This window comes from Galeopterus variegatus, unplaced genomic scaffold, assembly GCF_000696425.1.
Source record: "Galeopterus variegatus unplaced genomic scaffold, G_variegatus-3.0.2 Scaffold689, whole genome shotgun sequence".
NCBI classification, from domain to species: domain Eukaryota; kingdom Metazoa; phylum Chordata; class Mammalia; order Dermoptera; family Cynocephalidae; genus Galeopterus; species Galeopterus variegatus.
The window spans coordinates 101,577-113,297 of NW_007726800.1; the positions used below are offsets into that span (position 1 = coordinate 101,577).

The window sequence follows — 11,721 nt, forward strand, 5'->3', positions numbered from 1 at the left end:
AGCAAAAAGAACCACCTGACCAGCTCTCAGAGCCAGTGTGGTCATGCTAAAAGATAACAGCACTGAAAGAATGTTGGATACTGCTGGGCTTTCTAAAAATGGACAGCAATTCCCAAATTTGGCCACACATTGATCTCCTAACTCTAAGTGCAGAGAGGAGCAAAAATGCCTTGGTTCTACAAGAACTAGGAAACGAGGAGTGAAACATCCTGAAAATAAGGGTTCAAGATCAGAATTTCAGAACAATCTTTATCTGTGGTTCTAAATAGTAATTTGGTCATTTTTTCCATTGGGATCAGGAGTATTATAAAAGTCAAGCATTAGTGACAGAATCAAGTCTTGTACCCAGGCTGGTCTAAATCCTGCCAGTTTCCTAGTCTTTACACTGGACAGCATAGTGATTAATGGGATCGAATGAAACCATCAAGCACATGGACAGTCACTCGTTTAACCTGAGTATTTAAGATTAAAGTGATCAACCTGAAAAGCATATGAGAGAACTTGTACCTACCTATAAGTTCTGAGAAGTTCTTAGACCCAATGACTTGAGCATGGCTGTCACCACAGAACAAAACCCCCTTAGACTCATGACAGGCCACAGATGGTTTTCCTATGGACACATTTGTTAACAGAAGCCGATGTCCCTGCTTTTTTTTCTTAGCTGCATAGTCCACCCAGCTCAGCTGTCAGCTGGACGTCCCTAGAAGAAGGACCATGCATTGAGCTATTTGCCCATCGCTGGGGTGTGGTCATAACAGGCACAAGCCAGGCCCTCAGACAGTTGTCTCTGGTGAGCTTTCTTTGCCAAGAAGGACCCTCAGGAAAAGCTGCAATGCTTTGCTACAGCTTTAATGGTCCTGAACAGCCAAGCCTGCTCCTTCCCTAGTCCTCTCTGGGTAGCAGCACACCTCGCACTTGCCAAATGGTTCCACCTGCCCTCTGCACACTCCCCATCCCCCACCCACCTCCTCGCTGGAAGGCCCCTGGTTTTGCATCTTCCTTTGACAATGCAAGATGGAGCTTGCGGTGAGTTAAATGTGTCCCAAAAGTTCAGGTATTAGAAACTAGTCCCCCACTGTAACAGTGCTAAGAGAGTGGGAAGTCCAGTGATGAAAGGTGGGGTCTTTGAGAGGTGATTAGATCGTGAGGACTGTGCCCTCATGAATGGATTAACCCACTCATGGAGTAACGGGGTATCATGGGCATGGTTCTGATGGCTTCATAAGGAGAGTGAGGTTAGCTTGCTCTTGCTAGTCTCACCATGTGATACCCTGTGTTGCTGTCGAGAGTCACTACCAGGAAGGCTCTCACCAGATGCACCCTCCTGGACTGTGGACTTTGCCTCTGAAATTTAGTTTCGTTTCTTTACAAGTTACTCAGTTTCAGGTATTCTGTTATAATAAACTAATACAGAGCTCCAAATCCATTTCTAAGAAGTCCTTCCAAATCATAAGAGGTAGTGAAGGTCCCTCCCTCATCTGAGCTCATCCACACTCTTCAGTTGGTTATAGACGACCATCCTTTCACCTCCCCAAGTAATCAGCCTCATTCGTGTGAGAGATCAGCTCCCTGCTGGTGAGGATTCGAACACTAGGTCCTAGGATTCTCTACAGCCTAACAAACAGGCATGAGCATGGACTTGGACACCTGACATTCCTGGGTCCCCTTCCATGTTGGCCTTTTAACTGATGTCTCGGGCATTCAGCACAGTATCTGGAACATAGCAAAAACTTAGAGAGTCATAGTCAATATTGATTTGTCCCCCACCTGTGGAGTATTTTTGCAGTTTACAAAGCACCTTTATCTACTATATCCTCCAAATCTCAAAACCAGTTCTACTTTTTTTTTTTTTTTTTTTTTTAGTTAGGTAGACTCAAGCATCCAACAAAATGAAAGCTGGAAATACCCTGCATCTCATTTCATTGATATGGCTAAGATTCATCCATATGTTACACCCAACATGCATCTGGTAGCAAAAAAAAAAATAATAATAATCAAACTTCCTGTCTGCAGGGTAAGACTAAAGCTCAGGTGCACTGCTCTATTCTAGATTAGTTATCTGTCATTCTTCTGAGCTAATTATTAAGTCCAAATCTACCTAAATCTTGAAAGGTGTGCTCATACAAATAACTCAAAGCAACAGCTGATCGAATCAAGAATTGCTGTTTCATTTAAGCATCCTACTTGCTAACATGTCAAAGTAATTTTGGTCATACAGTGATTGATTTGCCACGAGAATGAAAGTATGTATTTTTACGGCCAATATACCCCCTAGCCTGGAGCCAATTTACCAACACTCAAATCTCTTATGTACTATCCCAGCCCTATTAGTTCAGCAAATTCCCCTTACACAAAACATAACTTAGCTCATTAACACCATTAATGAGCCAGCCACAGAGGGGGTTGGTTGATTTGCTACCTAATCAGATGTAAGCCTTGTGAGAACTTTGGGGCTCTAATTTGTCTTCAGTGTTAACAAGGGCCATACAGGAAAGTTTTTTCCCTCCAGTTTGAGTGTTAGAAAGCCAGCTGTGCATTCTAAATCCAGATGCTTGCATAGAGTGGGGACAACCCAGGACAGAAGGTACTGGACATGGTTAAGAATAAATGTCACAGTTACCTCAGGACAGCTCAGGTTGAATGGTCTCCTCTAGCTGCTGAACTAGAGCTGATATTTGTTTGGACACAGTACACACAGATCCGGGCCGGTGTCATGCACCTAACAACATTATCCCCTCAACATCTGAGACTAATGGTGTTATGACCATGGACTCCCACGTCCTAGGACTTGTGACTCTGTAGACCCAAGGAACTTGAAATGCAATGGATCTGTTTCAGTGTGAGACTTGGCTACAGAACTTTATTTCTTGAAAGTAACGATCCAACTTAAGTGAAGAATATCACTACATGTTTAATACACAAAGTGGACTTCTGGAAGGAAAGTGCTACAAAAAGACCCCACCCAGCTATACTAGCTGTTTCATTTACAGCGTGGCAGGGCTCCTGGGAGCCTGACGCTGCTACTTCTACACAGGAGAATGACCAGTTCTCACTGGTGTGTGTGAAGGAGGTAGATCTCGATGCCTGTGGCTTAGCTTTTAAGTGACCAGCATAACCCACCACACCCAGTTGTCCAAGCCAGAAACTTGTCACTCCTGGGATCTTTTCCCCCACACACCAAGTATGTGTGTCCCCTGCCTGAACGTCTCAGTCCTGCTGCTCTCCATCCTCTCGAGCCAGCCCACTCGAGTCCCAGCTGGTCCTCCTGCCTCGCTCCACCCAACCCGCTCTCCACAGGAGGTCAACGTAGTGACCCCAACAACCTAAGTCCGAGTTGCGTCGTATTACACTTCTTGGAACACTTCCTCAGTGCCCTGTGGCCAGAGTCTGAACTTGAGGGCTTTGGGGGCCCTTCGGTGAGACTGCCTCAGTCACTCTCACCGTTCCCATTCCCAGCCCTGCTCCTTCCACCCGTGCATCCTTCTGGCAGACTAGGTGCATCACGTCCTCTGTTCCTGCTTCACACACTTCTCATCCTCAGGTCTCAGTGCGGGAGCCACTGCTTAAAATCATTCCTCGGCCTCTCACAAACAGGAGTGATGACCTCATGCCTCGAGCTACCTAGCACCTGCCGGGCCCACACACAGCACTCGCGTTCCTCTAAGGAACATGCTTCCAGTACAATGGGGTCTTCTTACCAAGAGTATGTTCTCCTTATCATGCACTAGAACAGTTTTACAGAGGAGGATAAAAACCCAACTAGCACCAAGCTCCAGAGTGTTTTACGTCTGAGTCTGCGCAACCGGTGACTTTCCAGTTGAAGCGTGTTCCCTGTTTAGATTGCTAGTTCCTTCAGTAAGTTTCTATAACCAACCTCATTCTGTCTCTTCCTATCTGCCTTTTAAGTCAAGGCCTCTTGCACAGAAGTCACAGTTGTGTGCCTGAGGTGTTTCAGGACCGTAGCAGTTAGCTTGGCCCAACACAGACTGGCCTGAACTCGTTGAACCTACAGACCTTGCTACTGAGCGTGTGCAAGTGTCTGATGGGTGACCTTTTTTTGGTCAGAGAGCTGAGAACTCCACACCTCCAGGTCCTGCTAAGGCCACCGTATTCTGAAAATGCAGAGGCACGCACGGCTCACGCCTGTGCAGATCACTGATGCTCTTCCTCAAACCCTTTCAATTACGACCCCCTGGGCTTCGCACCATGCTAGCCACTTCCCCAGACATACTCCTTCTGGCGTTGGTAAGGCAGATTGGAGATATGCTTCTCCCATCTTCTCACTTGGCCACCTTCCCAAATACACCTTTTCCTCCACTGCAGAGACCAGCGCTTTGGTATTTGGCTTTCCCTCATGCACAGGCAAACTCTTTAGTCTATTCACGTCTGACCTTTCAGTGTTCACATCATTAACATGAGAGATGTATACATGATCTTTTCTCACCTAAGTACGATTTAATGAACTGGCATAGTCCACATAATTTTGAAACACTTGGTGTGCTGGTTTAACAATTCCTCCATGGTCAAGGGTGGTACTCAAACCGTTTACCCAATGGTTCCTTTTGTTATTGGATAGAGGGGTAGTGGTTGAAGGAGCATTTGGGGGAAGGTTGGAACAAGCTTTTTATGAACCAGTAAGTGTTATCATACTATGATAAACAGACACCCAGAGTGACAATGTCAGCTCCACCTATAGTTAAGCATTTGTGGTTTCTACATTTTAGATGTGACAAGGAACATGGCTACAAATGGTTTTTGATTCCACTCTCTTGGAATCAGAAGACCACTCCCCTATAGCACCAGAAATTAACAGGACTGAGAATCATTTATTCATCCACAATGTGCAAGGCTAAGTGTATGGCTGACATGCAGATGCCACACTGCCTAACCTTGGTCATCTCTACTGTCCAGGTCAAGCTTCTCATGAGGCTCCGTCCTCTCTGTCCCCACATTGTCTAAATCTCCACTGTGGCCCGAACTGCAGCATCTCTCCCAATAGGACATACAACTGTGGTACCAAGAGAACAGCTGTGCCCAAAGGTGCTTAGGGTTTCCATGAGACAGATGTACTGAGACTGAAAGCCTTGTTTAAAAATCAAAACCAATTACCAAGTGTTCCCAAACGTACATAGTAGTGCTACTTGATCCACTAACTACTGTCGGTCTGAGCTTATTCATCTCCAAACTCAACTTTGCGATGTCCCTTTTAGTCCATTGATGTGAAAATAAACCTTGACACACGACTTAAGTAGTCTGTTCAGAAGTCCTTACTATCCAATCCCAACAATGTCATCCAGAATGACTACAGCCCACCCAGCCAAGGACAAGGGGCCTGGTCCTCATGCAGACCCAAGCTGGGGGCATTGAGAACAGCAGCTCCTGATCAGCTGCAGCCGCTGCCACCTCTGGCTGCACCTGGAAGTACTTCATGGTCTCGCCATTCAAACTGAGGAATTAGTCCCGCATGGATAGGGGCAGATGCCAAGTAACTCCCAAACAAGACAAAATGCTCCAGAGGTTATTTTAAAGGCTGCCATTTATTTTAAGCCGCTGTATTTGAGCATTTTAGGATGGAAGCCAGGGGCAGGGTAGGAGGAGCCGTTTCACCTTCCTCAGTGACTTTGGCCAGTCAAATGGCACGCGGGCACCCAAGTTTGGGATTTTCAAGGGCAGGCACCCCAGAATGGGTAGCAAAGCTGTTATGGCCTAAATGCTGCTGTCAAAGTGGATCTCTGCAAAACTCAGCAGCTGCCTCTGCGTCCTTCCCTCTGAGGGAGATCAGAGGCTGGAAGTTGGGGCATGGGTCTAGGGAACAGGATGACAGGGAGGCAAAGCCCTGTCTGACCTTCTGTGATGTGCTGAGTTGCATCCTCACAACTTATATGGGAAGTTCCTCACCTCCAGGCCCTCAGGATGACCTTGTTTGGTAATACGGTTGTAGCAGGAGTGATGAGTTAAGAAGAGGTCAAACCAGAAAAGAGTGTGTTCATGATAGGACTAGTGTTCTTTTAAAAGGGAGAGATCTGGAGACAGACATGCGTTTGGGGAGAGAACCATGTGATGAAGGCAGAGAAAGGTGATGCCTCCACAAGCAGACCAAAGATAGCCAGCAAAGCTCCAAAGCTAAGATAGAAGCCTGGAGTAGATTCTCCCTCACAGCCCTCAACGCCTGACTTCTAACCTCCAGAACTGTGAGATAATCGTTTTTTGTCTGGTACGTTGTTACAGCAGCTCTAGTAGACTAACAACCTTTCCAGCCACATGCTGACCTGGACAACCTTGGGTCCCCTGCTGTTGGGGTGGGAGTTGTCTATCTGTAAACATGATCACTTGAAGGAAGAGGTCAGAGCACCTGTTCTCAGAGTCCAGAGTGCAAAGGGAAGGACTGAACCACGTCCAGTTCCCCAGGCCCATCTACCAGTCAGATCACTCCTCCCTCCCCGGGAGGCAAGAGAACGGAGCAGCTCAGTACGTCTAAGCATACGAAGAGGGACCCAAGCTCTGTCTGCCATAACATCTGTTTTCTGTGCTTTCGAGAGGAGCGGGCCTTTGTCCACATGTTCAGAGAGAAGCAGATTAGACAAGGCTAATACAGCGTTTGGAAGCAGCCAGCTGTGAGTAAACCAAGGGCTCAGGGACAGTCTGAGATGAGTGCTACGGGTCAGATGTGTCCCAAGGGTTAACGTATTGGAAGCTTGATCTCCACTGTAACAGTGTTAAGAAGGTGGGAAATCCAATTATGGTATTTGAAAGGTGGGGCCTGTTAAGAGGTGATTACTAGATTGTGAGAACTCTGTCTTCATGAATGGACTGATCCATTCGTGGAGTAATGGGTTATGGTTCCGATGGCTTTAAAAGGGGGGCAAGTGAGCAGGTTAGCTCTCACTCAGCCCATCCTCTCTGTGCGATATCCCGGTCGACACGGGACCCTGTAGAGAGTTCCCACCAGAAGGTGGCCCTCAGATGCATCCCCTGGACTGTGAACCTCACAGCCTCCAAAATCTTAGAGAATTTCGTAAGTTATCCAGTTTCAGGTATTCTGTAATAAGCAACATTAACATACTAATGCAGGGAGGCACTGCAGAATCCAGCCACAATCATAGCTCATTAGAGTATAGATGCACCCTTGAGGCAACTTGGCTAGACTGAAAATTTCTAAGGAGATCTGAAAGACAGACTTTCTATAGCCAAAGACATCACAAGTTGACTAGGGGACAGTGGCCAGCCACTTAACCCCCATGGGTCAAGACCTCCTGGAGAGGGCTCACTAGCAGGGTGTGCTCCTGGTACAGACTGGAGGTGGAGGCAGCGAGGCTGGAGAGGTGATCTACTCCAGGAACGTTGTAGAGACTTAAGAGATGGTCCTTGAGTGTGGCTTTCCTATGCTTGTTCACAAGGTCCAGAGAAGGACATGTGAAGGAGGGACTGAAACTCCTAGAAGGAGCAGGCTGGGAGAAGGCGGGGCCAGCGACAGGGCAAGCTCCCCCACTGCACCCGACATCCCTTTCTGGAGGGAGCCAGTGCACACAGCACCCCGCTTTGTTCACTGCTGCTCTTTCCAGCACCAGGCACAGGCCCTATCAGGGGCTCAGTGCAATCAAAAAGCAGGAAAAGGGAAATCCCTTTCCTGAACCTGGACCTAACATGAGTCGAAAATGAAGTATGTCAATAGGCCTTGGAGGGAAGCTCAGAACTGTTCCTTTCTGTTCCCAGAGCTTTCAAGAGCAACTCATGTATTTCCCAGTTTATGGAGATGGAAACAGAAGCTCAGAGGACAAGGTGGATTCCTGCAGAACCACTCATCCTGAGCCCATGACAAAGCATTCACACGGCAGAACTGACCCAACCATTTCCCTCTTCCAAGGGGAAGCTGTTAGACAGGCTTCATTAACACACAGAAAGCTCATGAAAAGTTTTCCCAAGTTACCCAAAGCAAGTAATTGCAACTGATTTGCCCAGACCCAGCCTAGGAATTTTCCTCAAGAAGCATTTGTTTGAGGAGTTGCCCCAAGAAGCATGTTCTTAAAACTCAGTTCATACTTTGGAACTAAGTGCAAGTTCAGGTGATGTCTGTGTTGCTCACTCCCTCACCACAATACCCATCGGCAGCTCCATTCAGATGTCTGGTGGGCCCTGTGCTAAGTGTTGGAAAAACAGATGTGCTCCCTGCTCTTGTGATGTTCGCAGAGGAAGGGGTGCGGGGAGATAAACTTATTAATCCAGTAGTCACAATAATGACTATGTAACGTACTGTTTATGGAAAGTATAACTTTAGAAGGGGCTGGGCTTGAACTGGGGTGTCAGGGAAGGCCAGAAACAGATGCAGCAGCCCGAGGCAGGTGCCAGCAGAGCAGAACCACCCAGGGGACCAGCCATTTAAGCCAGGCAGGGTGGATCTGGTTATTCCAGGGCCTTGTAAGTCCAGGGAGGATGCTGGTCTCTATCTTAAGAGTGGGGGACTGACAAGGTTTTTAATATTACTCCGGCTGCAATGAGACTTACTGGGTAGCAGGGAAATCTGTCAGGAAGTAGCCCAGGTGGAGCAGGGCAGTGCTAGTGAGATGGAGGGACAGAGATTCAAGAGACGTAGACGTTCAGAGTGACTGGATTTAGCGAAGGATTGGACATAGGAATGAAGGCAGAGGTGGGTGAGGTTTCTGGCCAGCACAGCTGAAGATACCAGGTCACCCCAGAGGGGCGAGGAAGAGAGGGGAAGGCTAAGCATTTGTTCCAAGTAGGTGCTTTTCAGACGTTCCCACAGAGACACCCAGGAGGCAGTTGGTTACAGAAGTGAAGTGGGCAAAGAAATGACTGGGCTGATTTGTAGACCTCCAAACCTCCGCAGTACAGATGCATCAGGTCTCCACTCTATCACAGAAGGGTATATTAAAGGTGTGGGTGGGGACAAGGGGAACCAGAGGAATAGGCTGGACCACAGCTAGCACCACTCAGGCGTTACTGAATCTACCCAACTGAGATCACCCCACAGGGAGGAACCACGGGAATAACACTCTGGTACCCGTCTCCCTTTCAAACCCTGCAAGTTGCCTGCCAAGTTCATGTTGTCTTTGGACACACAAATGACTTCAAACAGCTCTCCCACCCCAAGCTTCCTCTGACTCTAACATATAACTTCCTCTTAAGCTAAAAATAAGCCATAGAGTATCCTGCCAGGGGTTTGGGAATGTTTTGCTTCAGTTTGCTTTATATAGTCTCGTTTTCACTGTTAACTCCAACAAGGCTTTATACACACACAAAGGTTCCCAGCTTGCAAGGGCTTGAAGCTGGTGCCTTAGTTCCCGCCCCCCCCCCCCCAAGGCCCCTCTGTTACATAAATGCACTTGCTCTAACAGCCTCATCAAGAAGGTCTGATAATTAAATCTTGGTTTCTCAGAGCAGGTGGTCTCCAAGTGGGGGCTGTATCTACTTGAGCCTTGTGTTTCTGCTTTGGGGATCTTAGGCATTTTGTGCTACGACTTAAGGTTTCTAGGGTGCTTCAGTTCACAAAACTACCTTCACATTCATCACTTGATACATTTGATCATCTACCGTGTGCCAGGGATGGACTCCAGGCTACCAGTAACATCATAGGCAAAGGGGGAGGGAGGACCAGGCATGTCTGTAAGGGCTGGGAGATTGTAATTGAAATAAAGTGATCAATATAAATGGTGTTCATTGAGAAAGTGACATTTGAACAATGAAACACTTTTAGGTAAGTGGGCCAGGTAGATCTCTGGGAAGATAATTCAAGGTCAGGGATATAGGCTCTGGGGGCAGGCACACCTGGTGCACTCCTGCATCACCAAGGCCAGTGTGCCAGAGCAAACAGGCAGATGGTAGCAAATAAAGACTAAAGTAACCCTGAGACTAATCACACAGGGCCTAATGGGCCATTTTAAGGACACTAGCTTTACTTTATTGAAGCCCCTGTAGCCTTTAAGCTGAGAAATAGTTAAGTCTGATTTACACTTTAGAAAGATGACCCATCTGATGGGCCGGCCCGGTGGCGCACTGTGCTAGTGCGCCACTTGGGAAGCGCGGAGGCGCTCCCGCCGAGGGTTCGGATCCCACATACAGACCGGTTCCCGCTCACTGGCTGAGCGAGGTGCGGGGGCAACACCGAGGGTTGCGATCCCGTTGCCGGTCCCGGTCCGGTACGGGGGCGACACTGAGGGGTGCCATCCGTTGCTGGACACGGAAAAAGACAAAAAAAAAAAAAAAAAAAAAAAAAAAAAAAAAAAAAAAAAAAAAAAAAAAAAAAAAAAAAAAAAAAAAAAAAAAAAAAAAAAAAAAAAAAAAAAAAAAAAAAAAAAAAAAAAAAAAAAAAAAAAAAAAAAAAAAAAAAAAAAAAAAAAAAAAAAAAAAAAAAAAAAAAAAAAAAAAAAAAAAAAAAAAAAAAAAAAAAAAAAAAAAAAAAAAAAAAAAAAAAAAAAAAAAAAAAAAAAAAAAAAAAAAAAAAAAAAAAAAAAAAAAAAAAAAAAAAAAAAAAAAAAAAAAAAAAAAAAAAAAAAAAAAAAAAGAAAGATGACCCATCTGCTATCTGGAGAACAGATGGAGGCAAAGGCTGGTAGGAGCCTAAGTCTGGAGGTCATATAAGAAACGTGCAGGAACCCAGGTGAACCATGATAGGAGATTCGGTTCCACAGGAGTAACGGCCAAGGTGGCAAATGATTAACCTGGATACACTTTCAAAGTGGAGCCAAGAGTTACCCACAGGAAGAGGAAAGGAAATCAAGTCTCATCCCAAGGTTTTCTAGCTTGGGTTTAGAAGTACCCGCGTGGAGGGCTGGCCCATGGCTCACTTAGGAGAGTCTGGTGCTGACAACACCAAGTCAAGGGTTAAGATCATATTACAAAAAAAAAAAAAAAAAAAGGACCCGCGTGGTGCTTCACATCTTCTTGCTTTTACCCACCTCCCTTTCCCCCACAACCAAGGGAAAGACTACCCACCCTACCAAAACATGAGGCACCTTTCAGTATATCAACACCCACAGTCCTTGCTTCCCCGCCATGAGCCGCTGCCCCGATTTTTTTTTTTAAGATGACCAGTAAGGGGATCTTAACCCTTGACTTGGTGTTGTCAGCACCACGCTCTCCCAAGTGATCGAACCGGCCATCCCTATATAGGGATCCGAACCCGTGGCCTTGGTGTTATCAGCACCACACTCTCCCGAGTGAGCCACGGCCGGCCCCTGCTGCCCGGATTTTGAAAGGGGGCGGGGAATTCTTCATTAGGAAAGAACTCCTGGCTTTCTTAGAACCTACATCACCTCCCCCGGCCCTTTACTCTTCTTGGCCTCTTTGCTTTCTAAAAAGAAACAGCGAGAAAGCGAGGCCGGGCCCAGCAAGGGACATCCCTAAATAAGATTCTTCATGCCAGCAGCTGTTCTGAGAAGGGCGACTCCCAGCCAGTCACGCTCAGAGGAAAGGAGGAACAGGCACCCGTCTTAAGTTTGCAAAAACCCGGGCAGGGACGTGCAGGCTTCCACAAGCACCTGGCGCCTACTCGGCAGGACGGCTGGCGGCAAGGGAACGCCCGGCGCGGGTTCACAGGAGGGGCCGGGGCGCGCCGGCCACGCACACACGGGTTCCCAGGCCCCCCCAAACTCGCCCGGGCTTTCGGCGCCCCCAAAACCTCAGCAAAGAGTAACCCCACGAGCCCGCCCCGTTCCCCCAGCGACAAGGACACCCCAGATACCCCCCCCACCACCAAGACATTCC

At 47.2% G+C, this 11,721-nt stretch overlaps 1 protein-coding gene across 1 annotated transcript in view; it reads left to right on the forward strand.

The window, feature by feature from the left end:
* The first annotated feature begins 1,007 nt into the window (after positions 1–1,007).
* WDR1 (WD repeat domain 1) overlaps positions 1,008–11,721 on the forward strand; it is a 57,881-nt gene continuing 47,167 nt past the window's right edge. The window contains exons 1-2 of the mRNA XM_008571484.1: positions 1,008–1,026; positions 3,298–3,416. Of these exons, the coding sequence (XP_008569706.1) occupies positions 1,008–1,026; positions 3,298–3,416 (138 nt within the window). The remainder of the gene's footprint in view (positions 1,027–3,297; positions 3,417–11,721) is intronic.